This window comes from Corticium candelabrum, chromosome 10 (assembly GCF_963422355.1).
Source record: "Corticium candelabrum chromosome 10, ooCorCand1.1, whole genome shotgun sequence".
Lineage (NCBI taxonomy): Eukaryota > Metazoa > Porifera > Homoscleromorpha > Homosclerophorida > Plakinidae > Corticium > Corticium candelabrum.
In genome coordinates, this window is record NC_085094.1 from 8,152,770 (window position 1) to 8,170,269 (window position 17,500).

At 43.4% G+C, this 17,500-nt stretch overlaps 5 protein-coding genes across 6 annotated transcripts in view; 4 read left to right on the forward strand and 1 right to left on the reverse strand.

The window, feature by feature from the left end:
- Nucleotides 1–2,357, forward strand: part of LOC134185822 (uncharacterized) — a 2,424-nt gene extending 67 nt beyond the window's left edge. Inside the window, exons 1-2 of the mRNA XM_062653700.1 lie at nucleotides 1–1,600; nucleotides 1,676–2,357. The exon at nucleotides 1–1,600 is cut by the window's left edge and continues 67 nt beyond it. Coding sequence (XP_062509684.1) covers nucleotides 1–1,600; nucleotides 1,676–2,352 — 2,277 coding nt within the window. The 3' untranslated portion in view covers nucleotides 2,353–2,357. The remainder of the gene's footprint in view (nucleotides 1,601–1,675) is intronic.
- A 3,246-nt stretch (nucleotides 2,358–5,603) lies between these two features.
- Nucleotides 5,604–7,223, forward strand: LOC134185869 (uncharacterized protein K02A2.6-like). The gene has a single exon (XM_062653755.1). It carries the CDS (start codon nucleotides 5,631–5,633, stop codon nucleotides 6,999–7,001), a length of 1,371 nt encoding a protein of 456 aa, XP_062509739.1. The 5' UTR covers nucleotides 5,604–5,630; the 3' UTR covers nucleotides 7,002–7,223.
- A 1,000-nt stretch (nucleotides 7,224–8,223) lies between these two features.
- Nucleotides 8,224–12,606, forward strand: LOC134185563 (spermatogenesis-associated protein 6-like). The gene is made up of 10 exons (XM_062653377.1): nucleotides 8,224–8,344; nucleotides 8,402–8,636; nucleotides 8,924–9,033; nucleotides 9,095–9,202; nucleotides 10,388–10,772; nucleotides 11,166–11,526; nucleotides 11,849–12,020; nucleotides 12,172–12,218; nucleotides 12,338–12,391; nucleotides 12,465–12,606. The coding sequence occupies exons 1-10, from the start codon at nucleotides 8,297–8,299 to the stop codon at nucleotides 12,604–12,606; spliced, it is 1,662 nt and encodes a 553-aa protein (XP_062509361.1). The 5' UTR covers nucleotides 8,224–8,296.
- LOC134185564 (peroxiredoxin-2-like) lies at nucleotides 12,384–14,286 on the reverse strand. Of its 2 annotated transcripts, XM_062653379.1 has the most exons (8): nucleotides 14,223–14,286; nucleotides 13,876–14,046; nucleotides 13,728–13,764; nucleotides 13,538–13,654; nucleotides 13,361–13,483; nucleotides 13,020–13,185; nucleotides 12,688–12,956; nucleotides 12,384–12,619 (listed from the first exon to the last, which is right to left on the reverse strand). In XM_062653379.1, the coding sequence occupies exons 2-7, from the start codon at nucleotides 14,039–14,041 to the stop codon at nucleotides 12,906–12,908; spliced, it is 660 nt and encodes a 219-aa protein (XP_062509363.1). In that variant the 5' UTR covers nucleotides 14,042–14,046; nucleotides 14,223–14,286; the 3' UTR covers nucleotides 12,384–12,619; nucleotides 12,688–12,905. The 2 variants fall into 2 exon arrangements, with proteins under 2 accessions (XP_062509363.1, XP_062509362.1); XM_062653378.1 differs by lacking the exon at nucleotides 14,223–14,286 and having other exon boundaries at nucleotides 13,876–14,207.
- A 396-nt stretch (nucleotides 14,287–14,682) lies between these two features.
- Nucleotides 14,683–17,500, forward strand: part of LOC134185722 (phosphoglucomutase-1-like) — a 6,632-nt gene continuing 3,814 nt past the window's right edge. Inside the window, exons 1-3 of the mRNA XM_062653587.1 lie at nucleotides 14,683–15,088; nucleotides 16,143–16,306; nucleotides 16,487–16,673. Coding sequence (XP_062509571.1) covers nucleotides 14,773–15,088; nucleotides 16,143–16,306; nucleotides 16,487–16,673 — 667 coding nt within the window. The 5' untranslated portion in view covers nucleotides 14,683–14,772. The remainder of the gene's footprint in view (nucleotides 15,089–16,142; nucleotides 16,307–16,486; nucleotides 16,674–17,500) is intronic.

The window sequence follows — 17,500 nt, forward strand, 5'->3', positions numbered from 1 at the left end:
GCTCAATGTTTTCGTTGCAATATTGGAGATTTCCTGCAAATTTTGTACGAGAGAAACAGCAGAGCTCACGTTGCTGTTGTGGTCAGTAAAGTCGATCTGATGGTCGACATGTCAAGAGAAGAAATGAGTAGAAAGTGGAAAGAACATCTACACACTCGTCTACGTCAATTCCTGGAGATCAGACAAGTTCAGATCAAGAGAATGGCAGCAACCATTGCAACCGGTGATTCTCATGAAAACAAATACGTGTCGGAACGTCTTCAATTTCTTAGATCCCAACAAATAACTGTTGAAGAAAAGGTCATACTGACGAGTGCAGCCACACACGAAGGAGTGGTCAGTCTAAAGGATCGTTTGAGACAATTGTGTGGAGATGAACGTTTACTGCCTTCATTGCACACAGATTTGCCATCATCATGGGTGACTGTAGAAGACAAGTTGGTTATACCACAACCTCACACGTCTGTCCCCATTACAGATGTCTCTTATGCAATGCAAGTGTGTGCAAAGCACGTCCTGACAGAAGAAAGGTGTCTTGAGTTACTAATCTACTTGAACAAGGTTGGAAGCATTCTGTATTACTCGTATCAAAAGACTTTATCACAAGTTCTATTTCCTGTTCCACCATTTGTGGTCAATGTACTGAAGGCTGTTTTCAGACACGATCATCATCTTTTAGAATATGACTATCGCTTTATTGGAGCAGACATAGATCCCCAGCAGTTTAAGGAAATGAAGTCTGACCTTGTTTGTAACGGCATTGCAAGTGTGTCTATGCTGCTAGCGTTGTGGAGTGAGTTCCACCTTACTGCAGATCGTCATGTGGACGTGTTTATTAAGCTTTTTCTTGCTCTTGACCTTGCTTATCTCACTGGCTCATCAGATGTTGTAGTTCAGGAACTGTCAGATATTCTTGGTAGACACGAGATTACATCAACTGTGTCAATGTCTACAGACACCATCAGCACGACATCAGATTCATCTAAGCAAGCAGATCAGACGGACAGTTGCAAAGAACTGATTTGCAAGCTAAAACAACATAATGTTGGCTTGTTGTTACCATGGTTACTCATTGACGAAGAACCGGATGATGTGAGTCAACTTTGGTGTGCAGATGTAGCAGACGGAGTGATGCAAGTTGTGGTCGAATATTCATTTGCATATAATTGTCCTTTGGGTCTATTTGAACGACTGTCTGCTCGTTGTCATCGTCATCATCCTAATTATATTCGTCACTGGAGCAGTGGACTGCTGATGTGTTATGGTGCTGTGAGTTTGCTGTTTAGTTGCAGCAAGAATACTTCACCTGGCTTTCTACGTCTCAGTGCTAGAGTAGTCAAGTCACATCACAGTGTTGGCAGATTGTGGCATGTTCTTCTGCGTTGTGTGTCAGATGTGGAGGATCTTCTCCAGTCTGTTCCTGGTGTTCTTTTTGGTCGATCCATCTGCAGTGAGAGTTCGTCCACCACAAGTATAAGTTTGCTTCCCAATCAACCTAAGCATGTCATTCTAAATGAGAAGTGGGGATCATTTGCAGTAGAAACTGTAGCTGGAAGTTACAATGAAGATATGTTGGAACATGTAGAAGGAATGGAAAGAGGTGAACAGCTAATACGAATACTGTCTGATATGAAACATAGAATGTGTGTTTTATTTGTGTTTTGTATTTATTTAGTGTGTCCAAGTGTAAAGGAGGGTATTCCTCTGTCTCAAGTTGTTTCGCCAGCAAGTGGTGCTTTAGTGAGTCGAAGGAAGCTTGAACAGATAGCAGCAGATATAGGAAAGTGGTGGCCTCAACTAACAAGTATTATTGGTACTGACCAGTCTACAGTGTCGGAGCTCTTTGAAAAGGATTCAGATCCCAGGTTTTCCCAAGTGGCAGCATCTCGTATATTAAGTGAGTGGCAAAAATTAAGAAATAACCGATTGCAAGTATGTGAATTGTATGATGCTCTACTGGTTGCTGACATTCCATCTTTACCACAACGACATTTGAGTGATGTCATGTCACCTGATGCAGCATCTGGATTAGCAAAATGTAAAGAGACAGCTGCACGTGGTGAGACAAGTCGAGCTGACTCTGACATGGTCACTCCACTCATCATAGAGAAAGTAGCCGAAAATGGTTCAGAGCGTTGGCATGAAATTGGTATATACCTTGGAGTTTCACGTTCAGTGCTGACTGAATGTGACCAACCTCTGTACACATTGAAAGAAAAATTGCGTAAAGTTTTGTCAGCTTGGAGAGATGAGAACAGACAAGCTACAGTTGGTCAGTTGTTGTCTGCTTGTGATAAAGCTGGAGTAGGTGGAATAGTGAGTAGGGTATTGGACAGTGATACACAACACTAAATATTTTATTTTATTTATTATATAAGCTGTTTTTTAAGTAACGTGATATCATATAATAAACTTGAAGTTGTAAACAGATTTGTATTGAATGACTTGTCAGTCTAGCGCGCGCTAGATATATTAGTCTCGCGTAGCCAGACCCTACCGCTGCGTCATACTTACTAAAGTCGACATTACCAAAGTCAGGCATGTGAAGGACAACACAACAAGTGGACATTGATGAGCCTGGTAAACTGTCTCTCATTCTACCATCTTGCTCAGGTAGGAAAATGTTTGCATGTGGAGACGTCGCAGCTAAATAATTTGTTTTTGTTATTATTATTTTAAATTTTATATCATCACATCAAAATAATTACGTTTGCTTAACATGTTATCTCGGCAATCTATTGGTGGGCATACACAGCTCTGAGGCGTTCAAACACAGCAGATAAGACAGGAAGGTGTAACAAATGGTAATTACTAATAGTAGTGACTTTACAGTAAGGTGTTACATACGGGGTTTTGGGGGTACAGTAGTCCGAGGGTCACGGGTTAGAGACCATCGCAATACAGTGTCTTGTCTGGCTTACGACCCGTTCCCGTGTGATCTGCGTTGCTTTACATGGTACCAGGAGTGGGGTTATGGCGTATCTCCAGCCACCACAACCCATGGCGAGTGGTATGACGTCGCCGGCCACGACGTGGAAAAAATGGCGCCAAAGGTTCGAGACATTTCTCACAGCAGCAGGACGGCAGGCAGCACGAGACGAAGAGAAGATAGCTCTGCTGCTCCATGCAGTGGGGGAAGAGGGCGTCGAGGTGTTCAGCACATTCACCTTTACGGCGGAGGACAAGACGGAAGACGGTCAGCGCAAGTACGCTGTTGTTTTGGCGAAATTCGACGAGTATTACGCTCCTAAGACGAACGTCATAGATTCTTCACGAGAAGTCGTCAGCCCGGTGAGACTGTGGATAAGTTTGTGACTGACCTGCGAATACTCGCACAGACGTGTGAATTTGACGCACTGACAGACAGCCTAATCAAAGACAGGGTCGTGTGTGGCATCGGTGATTCAATGTTAACGGAGCGACTGTTACGTGTTGACGATTTGGATCTGCCAAAGGCGATACGCATCTGCCGGGCCGCAGAAGTCTCACAGGAGCAGCTGAGAAGGTTGGACGAGTCAGCAGCCGTTCAGTCAGTAGAAGCCATGCGGGTGTCACGTGACAAGCCACGTGACAAGCCTCGTCAGCAGCCAAGCGCTCGATGTTCCCGGTGCGGACGAAGCCATGGCCCTTACACGCAATGTCCTGCTAAAGGAAAAATCTGTCACAAATGCAAGGGATATGATCACTTTTCAGTTGTCTGTCGTACCAAATCGGGACACATCCAGTCAGTAGACGCGACGGTTGACACAGTTGGCAAAGGAGAAACACACCCCCAGGCGTCACAGCAGGTTAGCAGTATTACTACGGAGACAGAGGTTGCTCCATCTCTGTTCATTGCTGCGTTAGATCACGACAGCAACAGTTGGAAGGTACCTATCTCAACCAATGGATCAGTAGTCACATTTAAGTTGGACACGGGGGCGCAAGTGAACGTTCTCCCAAGGAAGATATATCGGCAGCTGCACAAAAAGCCTACAATAAAGCCGGCTAACGCACGAATCATGGCTTATGGTTCAGATATGCCGTTGCCGTTAGATGGTCAATGTGTGTGTCAAGTCAGAGTACGTGAAGGAATGACCAAAACTATCAGATTCTATATTACATCAATCCAGGCGGAGCCAATTCTGGGTTTGTCTGCCTGTCTAGATTTGGAGCTTATCAAGCCACTCTGCTCAATTTCCTCTGAGGCCCCTCCTACCAGTCCGACGAGAGAAGATCATTCAGGGGAGACATCCGTCCCAATTGCTGTTGCCTACAGTGACCTGTTTCATGGGATTGGCCGTTTACATCAGTATCCCCATACAATTAGGTTGCAAGCCAACTCCATACCGAGAGCAGTGGCCAGTCCTCGACGAGTCGCATACCCATTGATGTCAAAGGTCAAGGAGGAGCTGGGTCGAATGCTAACGGCTGGCATCATTGAAGAAGTAGTTCAACCAACACCATGGGTGAGTCCAATGGTTCCGGTCTTGAAAAAAGACGGAAAGGTACGTATTTGTGTTGATTACACCGAATTGAATAAGTCAGTGGACAGGGAAAGATTCCAATTACCCGTCGCAGATGATGTATTTGCTAAAATGAGCGGAGCACAGTATTTTACTACTCTAGATGCTGCCTCAGGATTCTGGCAGATTCCCTTGTCTCCTGCTAGCTGCGAACTTACCACATTTATCACTCCATTTGGGAGGTATCAATTTAGACGTTTGCCCTTCGGTATCACCTCGGGTCCAGAAGTTTTCCACCGTTCAATGAAGCACATGTTGGCCGACATTGAGGGGACAGACTGTTTCATTGATGACGTCATCGTTTGGGGTGCCACGGAAAAGGAGCATGACGAACGGTTGCGCCAGGTTTTAGATCGTTGCAAGCAAAACGGGCTTAGACTCAATCCCTTAAAATGTCGTTTTCGGCAAAGTCAGGTGAAATATTTTGGCCACGTAGTTGACCGGGATGGAGTTCATGCGGATGGTGAAAAGATTCACGCAGTTACATCTATGCCTAAACCTAAGGATCGTGAGGAGTTGCGGCGGTACATGGGCATGATCGCGTATTTAGCAAAATTTCTGCCACATCACTCTCAGGTGTCGGGCCCCCTTCGAGAGCTATTGAGAAAGGAAACCGCATGGGTGTGGACTCCCGCCCACGATGAGGCTTACGACCGCTTGCAGGCCTTGATAACTAAGTCACCTGTGTTGGCCTACTATTCGCCAGAGGCTCCAATCACTGTATCTGCAGATGCGTCCTCATATGGAATAGGGGCAGTACTGCTTCAAACACAAGCGAATGGACGCAAGGCTCCTATCTGCTATGCATCCAGGGCACTCACTCCGACCGAACAACGTTACTCCCAGATAGAAAAGGAGGCCCTGGCGATGGTCTGGGCGTGCGAAAAGTTCGAGTGCTATCTTCTTGGCCAACCGCAACCGTTTGTGATAGAAACGGACCACCAACCACTACAAACAGTCATGAACGTACAGGATATCGATCAGTGTCCCCCACGCCTACAGCGGTTAAAGATGCGAATGATGCGTTTTCTTTGCCATGTTACCTACGTGCCAGGAAAGTTGTTGGCAGTCGCAGATACGCTCTCTCGCAGCCCAGTTGGTAAAGCTGATGATACACTAGAGGAGATGGTAGAAGAGTACGTCTGGTCAATCGCTTCTGTATGGCCTGTATCAGATTTCATGCGCGAACGAATTCGCCAAGAAACTTCAAAGGACCCGCTGCTAGTCAAGCTGCAAGACATATTACGTACCAGGTGGCCAACAACAATACATCAGCTAAGTCCGGAGTTGCGTCCGTTGTGGAGTGCCCGACATCTCTTTTCCGCGGTTGAAGGTATAGTGTTACGCGGCAGCCAAATAGTGATACCGAAGAGTTTACGCCAAGACATTGCCCAGCGAGCTCACGAGGGTCATTTGGGTGTTTCCAAAACCAAACACCGGGCGAGAGAGGTAGTCTGGTGGCCAGGCATGAATACCCAGTTGGAGACGATGGTGGCCAATTGTGAAATATGCGCAAAGTATCGAAACCAACAGCGAAAGGAGCCATTATGCTCTTCACCACTGCCCGAGCGACCTTGGCAGAGCGTCTCTGCTGACCTGTTCCAGTGGCGAGAAGCACACTATTTACTAGTAGTGGACCATTATTCCAGATTTCCGGAAGTTCACAAATTGGCCAGCCTGCAGTGCCAAAGTACTATCAAGGCCCTGAAGCAAATGTTTGCTTGCCACGGTATTCCGAATAGGTTACACAGTGATAACGGTCCGCAGTTCGCCAGTAGAGAATTCAGGCAATTTGCCCATAAGTATGGCTTTCAGCACACTACTTCTTCTCCGCTACACCCACAGGGTAACGGACTAGTAGAAAGGGCTGTCCACACTGTCAAAGATCTCCTCGCAAAGTCGAGAGATTCGGGAGAGGATTTTTATCTGGCGCTATTGGCATACCGGGCTACCCCACACGATACCACTTCGTTAGCTCCAGCGCACCTCCTAATGGGCCGGCGACTTCGCACTACATTACCCTCTTGGCCTTCTGTTTTACAGCCGGAGTTGGTCCCCAGACCTACCATAGAAGCCTGTGACGAGAAAAGAAAACGCCAACAGGCAGGGTACTATGACCGGCGACATGGAGCCAAGGCACTTCTGCCCTTAAAACAGGGAGATCCCGTTTTGGTGTGGGACATGAGCTCCCAAAAGTGGCTAATACCAGCTATTGTACAGAGTAAGGTACATGATCGGTCTTATCAGGTAAAGACAAACACAGGCGTGGTTTTGAGGCGAAACAGGCACCAGCTACGCAAGCGGGCGAACGGCGATCCCAGACGGAACCCCCCAGATGAGGATGATGAGAATGACGGAGAGGAAGACGACGTACCTGCAGCAGACCCACATCAGGAAATCCAGCCAGTGCCGGTGACACCACCTCCAGCAAACACCACGGTGACAAGATATGGAAGGGAAGTCCACCCACCTGCTTGGCGAACTGAGTATGTCTAACAAATAGATCAGTGAGCAGACCGTCGTTTGATTAATTAAGCCAGTAGTTTGTTGTGTTCCTTTTGTTGTTGTTTTCGCGACCTTAGTTCTTAAAGAGGGAGATGTAACAAATGGTAATTACTAATAGTAGTGACTTTACAGTAAGGTGTTACATACGGGGTTTTGGGGGTACAGTAGTCCGAGGGTCACGGGTTAGAGACCATCGCAATACAGTGTCTTGTCTGGCTTACGACCCGTTCCCGTGTGATCTGCGTTGCTTTACAGAAGGATTGCCACCGATCTTAGATATCTCCTCTAATGCCCTGCAAAACAACAGACAACAACACAGTTTAGCAAACAAATCTCAACAACAATAGATGCCATTATGGCTTGACTTATTTTTGCATCTTTATTAATATCAATAATTTCGTGTTAATGTCAAGTGTATGTACTATTGGTATATAGAAGCTGCTACTTATTTCCTGTTTATTAAATATAGTCAAAGTAATGTTCATAAACGCGAAACTAAATTTGATCCAAATACATAATTAATATGTTTTATCATAAAATAAATTTAATATAATTTAATCATAAAATAAAATTAATATATTTTAATCATAAAATGAAATTAATATAATTTAATTATAAAATAAAATTAATATACTTTAATCATAAAATAAAATTAATATATTTTAATCATAAAATAAAATTAATATAATTTAATCATAAAATAAAATTAATATAATTTAATCATAAAATAAAATTAATATATTTTAATTATAAAATAAAATTAATATAATTTAATTATAAATAAAATTAATATAATTTAATCATAAAACAAAATTAATGTAATTTAATCATAAAACAAAATTAATATAATTTAATCATAAAACAAAATTGATATAATTTGATTATAAACTAAAATAAATATAATTTAATTATAAAATAAAATTAATATATTTTAATCATGAAATAAAATTAATATATATATAACGACGACTACTTATACCAGGCTTATATACGTAATGTAAACTACTAAAAAGTTTGCATGTTTGACAGCTAGGGTTTCAACAAATACGTATTGTCTAGCTAGGACTCGGCGTTTCAGTAGACGGTCTGAAAACTCCGTCGGACGTGTTACTCACGAACGCGAGGCGCCTACGGATACAACTAGTAATGTGTTTACATGTGCACACCTACATGTACGCGCAAAAGGGTCCGTGTTATCGAGGCCACCACACGCGCCAAGCCGTTACTACGAGCAACACAACAGAGCATGCGTACACGAGACCAGCAACAAGATTTCGAATGAATCAATGGGTCGCTCAGTTCTCCGTATAAGAGCAACTCTTTCCATTTATCAGGTACACAACAATCCAACCAGCCGTCTAACATCTAACTCTTCATTCTAACTTCTCCAGATTCGCAGTGACGGCACATTTTTGTCCTCCAGGCGTCGCGTTTGGCTCCGAATTTCGCTCTTCGGACGAGATTGGAACTCGAAACGCGTGCTACCAACGTTTCCTATTATTGTGAATGAGAGCTGCAAGGTGGAGAGGCTGTTTACGAATGCGTGGAATTTGTCGTCGCTCTCGGACATTTTGACTGCTGATGGAGTCACTCTGGAGTTGGTTCAACACGCTGATAACAAGCCTGGTACGTAGATAGGTTGTATACACGACTCAAGTTAATAAAAATTAATTTTGATATTGATATTAATTAGATCGATACAAGTTATTGATATAAATAGAAATAGAAATAGTAAATAATAATTAATGTTAATATAAAATATAATAAGTATATTACAATATATACACACGTTTTATTTTTCAATAAATTTTAACACGAATAATTAGTAGTTGATATAAATTACATCATGTAATTACGTGATCATGTTGCTAACCGTATGTTTTCTAACTGTTCTGGTTGTGTCGGTGTGGTAGATGGGCATGTGCTAGCTCGTTATGAGACATCAGTTCAAGACTTTTTGTTTCCTAAACAATCGGCTGGCTCAATTCATTACATCACAATGAAGAGAACCAAACACCTCAAGGTGAAGTGCAGCGATTCGTGTTGTATTTTGTGTTTTATGTGTTTACTGTTGTGTTATGTAGTTTGCTGTCCAACTATCATATTCTACTCAAACTGTGGTAGAAGAGGTGGCATTTACACGACCAGGACAGACAAGTGGGATCTGCTTAGATGGTGAAGAAAGAGAGCAGGTAGACAGGATGGCTTTGTTCGGGATACGAACAGTGATGACTGTAAGGCAAACAAAGAGACAGACAAACAGATTAACAGACAGACAGATGGACAAACAGATAGACAGACAGACAGACAGATGGACAAGTAGACTGACTGACAGACAGACAGACAGACTGACGGATGGACAGACAGATAGACAGACAGACATACATACATACAGATAGACAAACAGACAAACAAGCAGATGGACATACAGAGTGACAGACGGACAGACAAACTGACAAAGAAGCAGATGGACATACAGAGTGACAGACAGATAGACAAACAGACAGACAGATGGACAAATAGACTGACAGACAGACAGACAGACAAGCAAACAGATGGACATACAGAGTGACAGACAGATAGACGGACAGATGGAAAAATAGACTGACAGACAGACAGACAGACTGACGGATGGACAGACAGATAGACAGACAGACATACATACATACAGATAGACAAACAGACAAACAAGCAGATGGACATACAGAGTGACAGACAGACAGACCGACAGACAAACTGTCAAAGAAGCAGATGGACATACAGAGTGACAGACAGATAGACAAACAGACAGACAGATGGAGAAATAGACAGACAGACAGACAGACAAGCAAACAGATGGACATACAGAGTGACAGACAAACAGACAGATAGACGGACAGATGGAAAAATAGACTGACAGACAGACAGACAGACTGACTGACAAACAGACGGACAGACAGACAAACAGACTGACTGACAGACAAACAGATGGACATGCAAAGTGACAGACAGACAGACAGACTGACAAACAGACAGACAGACTGATAAACAGACTGACAGACAGACAAACAGACTGACAGACAGACAAACAGATGGACATGCAAAGTGACAAACAGACAGACAGACAGACAGACTGACACACAGACATATGGATAGACACAGACTCACAGACAGACAAACAGACAAACAAACAAACACAGACACACAAACAAACAAACAAACAGACAGATGAATGAATGGGTCAATCCAAAAACAGACCCAAAACAAACAGGTTAGATGCCCTGACATACCACACACCATAAAACAGTCGATTTCCTAGAACATCTCGCTTCTAATTTTATACCAATTTGCTTTGCATTCACATTTGTTACTCAAAATTGCAACTTGCTGTCGTCTAGCCTGCCAAACCGACTCACCAAAGTGCGTCTCACATCATCCACTCTACTCCACTTCATTCACATATGACGACACAGAGAGGCACATCCGATTTGCCGCTTGGTTTGGCGCCTTCACAACCGAGCGACGTCTTTCTTTCATCATTTTCTTTCAGTAATCACCGACAGCTTTGTGCTTTTCCAAGGACACGTACGGGTCTGTGTGTTCATCTCTTGCCATCCGATTATGTTGGGAAACGTGTGAAGAAAGCACGAGTGGAGATGCTGGATGATGCAGCTTGTGTGCAACATCAGCGTCCTCCGTTTGTAGTGAGAAAGGTGGATCCTGATCTGATAACATCAAGAGGCTACTTGTCTGATCCATTGGAAGAACCGGTGGAAACGCCTGGTGAGATTCTAAATTTGGTAAATATTGATATTAATTATTTTGGTTACGTGATGTAATGTGATGCCGTCAGCATTGATGTTTGTGAAATTCAAACTAGCAGTAAACGTCAACTGTTATACATTTTATCGGGTGGACACTGGAATTTATTGGTGTGTATAGTGGTCTGGGACTGCAAGGCAGTGAGAGTGTACAGTATACAGTATGACGTCATGCTTTGATGTCACACACTTGCAAGTTGTAATATTGATGTGTTGTGGGTAGCAACACTGTCACTCTGTACAACTCATGTCATTTGCATTTGTACCTTTTTATTTGAGTTGGCACATACAGTCGACTGTCTGCGAGTTCTGAGATCAAAATCTTCCATCTAACTTGTGCACGTTTCCTTTCTAGGCAATCTTGGACGCACAGAGAGACAGTCACACCATTCGTTGTTTGATGCTTCGTTTGACAAACCATCAGTCACTGTTATTAAACATGCCACGCCCACGCATAAAAGGCAGTCCCTATTCAGTGAGCAGAAAGCTACACAGACGTCTGGAGAAGACACTGTTGTAATAGGAAGCGTATCACACAGTGACAGCGAATGTGATGCTGGAAATAGTCGAGTTCATGAGGCTGGAAGTGTGGAGTATTCTGATGATGAAGAGAAGGATGACAGTGGAAGCGAGATGAGCGATCTAACGGAAGATGAAACGAAGACGTTTTCAGTAGGAAAGTCGGGAGATAGAAATGGTCATTATGGTAGTAGAAGGTTGGGATTGTATTGATGTTTATATTATAAACTGTTGGTGGATGTGACTGCAGATTGACACGAATGGAAATGGATGAACATGGACAGACAAACAGACAAGCAGACAGACAGACAGACACATACAAACACACTGGCTGGCAGACAGACAGACACACGTACTTGCATGCACACACACACAGAGATGCACACGCACGCACACACACACACACACACACACACACACACACACACACACACACGCAAGCAAATGATTGTACTGTATACTCAACATTTCAAATACACACACAACAGATCCAGCAATACTGAATCGATTGTTCTACAGATATCAACCTTTGCACACAAGGCATCATACTAGGAGGCACAGTCCACAGGTTGCGTCTGATGAACTGCTAAGGCGGAGGGGAAATTTGAGAAGCAGCTCAGTAGAACCAGCAGAGAAAATTCATCAGAAAATTGACAACTTACTGAGGAAGTATCAGTGGAAACAAGTTGAAGTATAGAAGCACTGATAGATGATTTTACTGGTAGTTTGTGTGCTGCATTGGAAGTGTAGTGTAGTGTGTGTGTGTGTGTGTGTGTGTGTGTGTGTGTGTGTGTGTGTGTGTTTGTCATCATCATGTTCGGTAAGTGTTCTCTCTCTTGCAGAGGTCAGGAGGCAGTTCTGATGAAGATGAGCTGGAGACAACACTTCGGTAATTTACGATAAATCAAGTTGTTGTGTGTACTTACATTAATATTAATGGCACTCAATAGTTGAGACAAACAAGTCTGTGGTGGAGTTTTTTTCTTGATTTTGTGTGTTGTGTTGTAGGAGGATCAAATCATCACACAACAGTAGCAGAGCAAAACGACAGCACAACAAAAGGTAGAGGTAGTTGTGTCAGACAGACAGACAGACAATGATGACGTAGCCTACTCTAACTCTGGTTTGTGTTCAGTATGACTGTCCATCTCGGTGGCGACGACTACTGGTCAGATCGTATGAAGGAATGGACAGGTCGGCCCCACAGATTACTCTTCGACGAAACTCTTGAAAAGGCATACTCACGTTTATATCAACAAGCCACTGACATCAGTTGACCAATACAAACGTCTGCACACATTACATAATTTCTGAACAAAAGACTACCAAATTTACTGTACTGTACAATCATTGTTCACCCCCGCTTGTGTTAGGCTTCATTAGTTGATATCAACTCAGCAATTAGAGTGATCATGGATACGCCACACTCATCCACACATATAGTCACGTGATTGACTATTACATACCACATTATTGTCTCAACAAATTTACAACAACAACAACAACAAATTGTACAGAAAAAGACACACGAGTTGATCTATAAATTAGATGCACGATGTGGCATCAATATAATTTCTTAATTCTCTTTGGCAAAGTATTCTTGGCTTTCCTTCACACCAGGTTTGATCTAGGACGAGAGATCGGTCAGTTAGTAACACACGAGTGCGACACACAAACGTGTGCGACTTACCGTCTTCTTGCCCGGTTTCCATCCTGCCGGACAGACTTCGCCATGTTCGTCAGTGAACTGGTATGCTTGTAGAAGACGTAGCACTTCGTCTACTGAGCGGCCGACCGGCAAATCATTGACAATAATTTGACGTAGAATGCCCTTGCCATCGATGATAAAGAGACCTCTACGGCATCAATCGATTAAATCTCAATATAAATTTTGAGTTGTATGTATTATGTTTAGATTGTGCGTCAGAAGGAAGGCAGCATGGATGGTTTCATCACTGTGTCAGATGTGACTGTGACCCACGCTTTCATCATACAAGTCACGTGATCATTATAATATGTGACGTCACAGACCTTAATGAAATGCCCTGGTCTTCGAGTAGAACGCCATATTCGTTAGATATCTTCTTGGTGATATCGGACAGCAAGGGAATCTCCATCTTGCCGAGACCGCCTCTGTTGCGAGGCGTGTTCGTCCTAATAAATCACATGACACGGTAGGCGTGGCTTGCTGTTACAGCAACAACTTGCCATGCGAGATGACTGAAATGAGAATCGACGCTGCAGCCGACGACTTCACAATTCAAGTCGCGAAACTCCTTCACACGATCACTGAACGCAATAATCTCCGTCGGACACACAAACGTGCTGTAAACGAATCACAACAGAGGCGGATGTCACAGGTCCACGCGTCAAAAACAAGAAGAAACCGCGCACTTACAAATCCAAAGGATAGAAAAAGAGAACGACGTACTTTCCTGCACAAACAGTCGATTAGAACTAAGAAATTGGGTGTTTGGCGCCCAGTTAGAACGCGCATGTCCAGCGACCTGATTTGCTACAGATATACATACACGTGGCTGACAGACCTCGGTAATCTGATAGTTTGATGTGTCCGAATGATCCGTTGGGAAGAACGGCCTCTCCTGCAAACGACGGAGCCTCACGCTGCACGAACGCTCTGCTCATTGCGACACCTGCTGTGGAGAACGTTCTCGACGCAATTCTGCGGATACCAGCTGCAAGTCCAGCCATTACGCCTGCGCAAAGATTACTCAAACGAATCAGGACAAATCGAGCAACTTTACTGGCTGGATGTAAAATGTTGGATCACGTGGCGATCACATGAAGAAATTAATCACTTTGGTTACTCATTAGCTAAGGTAACTTTTCCCGCTCTTGGGCAATCAACAAGTTGCCTAGCGGACACACTTACCTTCAACTCAAGTAGTCTAGACAACTTTACTGGCTGGATGTAAAATGTCCAATCACGTGGCGATCACGTGAAGAAATTAATCACCTAGGTTACTCATTAGCTAAGGTAACTTTTCCCGCTCTTGGGCAATCAACCAGTTGCCTAGCGGACACACTTACCTTCAACTCAAGTAGTCTAGGCAACTTTACTGGCTGGATGTAAAATGTCCGATCACGTGGCGATCACGTGAAGAAATTAATCACCTAGGTTACTCATTAGCTAAGGTAACTTTTCCCGCTCTTGGGCAATCAACCAGTTGCCTAGCGGACACACTTACCTTCAACTCAAGTAATCTAGGTAAGCCAAAGTGCCAGACAAACATTTCTATTTCGTAGACTTGGAATGGAGCAATTGTGGGATCACGTGGCGATCACGTGGAGTCGAGCGCACCATGTAATCACGTGGTCCGAAATTTCAGTCAAATGTAACTCCTCCCGCTATTGGTCAATCCGGTTGCCTCACAGACGCACTTACCTCCAACTCAAAGTGCCGGTGGAATCTCAACGGTGTGATGGAAATCGTCGCTACCGTTCCGTACGAAGGCCAAAAACCGGGAACATCAGGTTTACGTAAAAAGGTGTCGGTTTTCCAGCAGGTTGGCTACACAGAGAATTTCATTCAGAGCCTACTGAACGCAATTCCCGCGCAACAGCGGAATGGCTGCACGTTAGTGGTCGGAGGCGATGGGAGGTATTTTATGGCGAAAGCACTCAATGTTGTCGTACAAATCGCGTCGGCTAACGACGTGGCGAGATTGGTGGTAGGACAGAACGGCATTCTGTCGACTCCGGCTGTTTCTTGTGTCATTCGGAAGCGGAAAGCTCTTGGTGAGTTGTGTGGTGCATGCATCACATGATGTGGGAAGATATAGCCTAGTGATGGTGCAAGGCAAACAGTTAGTGATATTTTTGTGTGTTTTTTGGCTGTCATCCAAATAGCTACAGTGTAGCTAGTATGAAAGTAGCTACAGTGTAGCTATAGTGTAGCTATAGTACTGTAGCAATAGTAGCTACAGTGTAGCAATAGTAGCTACAGTGTAGCATAGTACTGTAGCTATAGTAACAGCTGCAGTGGCTGTATATACAGTCAAAGAAAGTGCTTATTGTTGTCTCAAAGGTGATGCTGAATGTACCTTGCTGTATTTGCTGTGTATTTAACTGATTTAAGAGTTAATTATTTATGTTAATTAATCAAGTTTGTTGGTTACCACATTCTTGCACAATGTGTGTCATGGGTTCAAGGGGTGACACTCACTGACTTGCAGTGTCGATCGAATAGAACAAATTCTATTTCAGCTGCCATAAAGTACTCACCTACTCACCGCTCAATTAAGCCGATTGAGCCGGTGCTTTCCAGCGATTTGCAGGTGTTCCATGCTGGCTTTTGTGTGGCATTTTGGTAGTTTCTACATGCCGACGGAATAGGACAAGTTTCTAATTGAGAAATGAGAGCAACTGCTTGAATGAGAGGAACTATCACAGTGACATGGATTTACTGCCCTTTCATTTGGACTTTTCTGTTCAAATGATATTATTGAGGACACTTTAGAACGTTTCAAAATGTGTGGTTTGTAGTGACCCCTGCATGTAATGTGTAAACCACTAGTTGTTCATTTGTCTATTTTTCCAACCACGTTGACACCTACAGCTGTCATCCACACAGAATGCAAGTATGAGGAGAAGGCGAATGTGTGTGGGAAGCAAGACTATTGTATTGGAGGGATGCATCTCACAATACGTTAGACTATTGTATTGGAGGGATGCATCTCACAATACATTAGACTATTGTATTGGAGGGATGCATCTTACACAATACATTACTATTGTATTGTTACCAAGTTTGTTGCTGTGGTGTTTAATTAATTAATCATTTATTTGTTAGGTGGCATCATCATGACTGCTAGTCATAATCCAGGAGGTTTACACGGAGATTTTGGGATTAAATTTAATGTTAGCAATGGTGGTCCAGCACCAGAGAGTGTAACAAATGCCATTTATGAACAGACAACAAGTTTGTCACACTATCAGTTACATAGGAATGTACAAGTGAGATCTTGAATAGAATGGATTAGATGAGAACTCATGGGTGGATGCATGCATGCACACAACGTGTGTGTGTGTGTGTGTGTGTGTGTGTGTGTGTGTGTGTGTGTGTGTGTGTGTGTGTGTGTGTGTGTGTGTGTGTGTGTGTGTCATCTTTTGTATTGCTTATATCTATTTTGTTAGGTTGAGTTTAATCAGTTGGGTGAGCATGTATTTCTGGATGGAAAGTTTGTTGTTGAAGTCGTCAGTTCAACAGATGATTATGTTGATCTTATGAAAGAGGTGTTTGATTTTCCGGCACTGAAATCATTTCTCACTGGAGCGAAACGAAAAAATCCGTTTCCAATTATTGTTGATTGTATGAGTGGAGGTAGGAGTAGTGGAGTTGAGATAAAAGACAGACAGATAGACAGACAGATGGATGGACTGACAGACAGACGGACAGACAGATGGACAGGCAGACATATAGACACACAGACACACAAATAGACAGACAGATAGACAGACACACAAATAGACAGATGGACAGATAGACAGAAAAATGAACACACAGACGGATAGACAGACAGACAGACAGACAGGCACACAAATAGGCAGACAGATGGACAGATAGACAGACAGACACACACACACACACACACACACACACACACACACACACACAAATAGGCAGACAGACAGGGAGATAGACAGACAAATAGACACACAAATAGGCAGACAGATGGACAGACAGACAAATAGACAGACAGACAGACAGATAGACAGACAAATGGACACACAAATAGGCAGACAGATAGACAGATGGACAGGCAAGCAGACACACAAATAGGCAGACAGACAGACAGATAGACAGACACACAAATAGACAGATGGACAGACAAGACAGATAGACAGACAAATGGACACACAAATAGGCAGACAGACGGACAGATGGACAGACAGACAGACACACAAATAGACAGACAGGCAGGCAGATAGACAGACAAATGGACACACAAATAGGCAGACAGATGGACAGATAGACAGACAGATAGACAGATAGACAGACACACAAATAGACAGATGGACGGACAGACAGATAGACAGACAAATGGACACACAAATAGGCAGATGGACAGGCAAGCAGGCACACAAATAGACAGACAGATAGACAGACACACAAATAGGCAGATGGACAGACAAGACAGATAGACAGAC

Coding starts and splice junctions, on each gene's coding strand:
- LOC134185869 (XM_062653755.1), top strand. CDS start 5,631: ATGGTAGAAGAGTACGTCTGGTCAATCGCTTCTGTATGGCCTGTATCA.
- LOC134185563 (XM_062653377.1), top strand. CDS start 8,297: ATGGGTCGCTCAGTTCTCCGTATAAGAGCAACTCTTTCCATTTATCAG. Junction 8,345..8,401: donor CAACTCTTTCCATTTATCAG/GTACACAACAAT, acceptor TAACTTCTCCAG/ATTCGCAGTGACGGCACATT. Junction 11,527..11,848: donor GGTCATTATGGTAGTAGAAG/GTTGGGATTGTA, acceptor ATTGTTCTACAG/ATATCAACCTTTGCACACAA.
- LOC134185564 (XM_062653379.1), bottom strand. CDS start 14,041: ATGGCTGGACTTGCAGCTGGTATCCGCAGAATTGCGTCGAGAACGTTC. Junction 13,655..13,727: donor TTTTTCTATCCTTTGGATTT/GTAAGTGCGCGG, acceptor ATTCGTTTACAG/CACGTTTGTGTGTCCGACGG. Junction 13,186..13,360: donor GACCAGGGCATTTCATTAAG/GTCTGTGACGTC, acceptor TTGATGCCGTAG/AGGTCTCTTTATCATCGATG.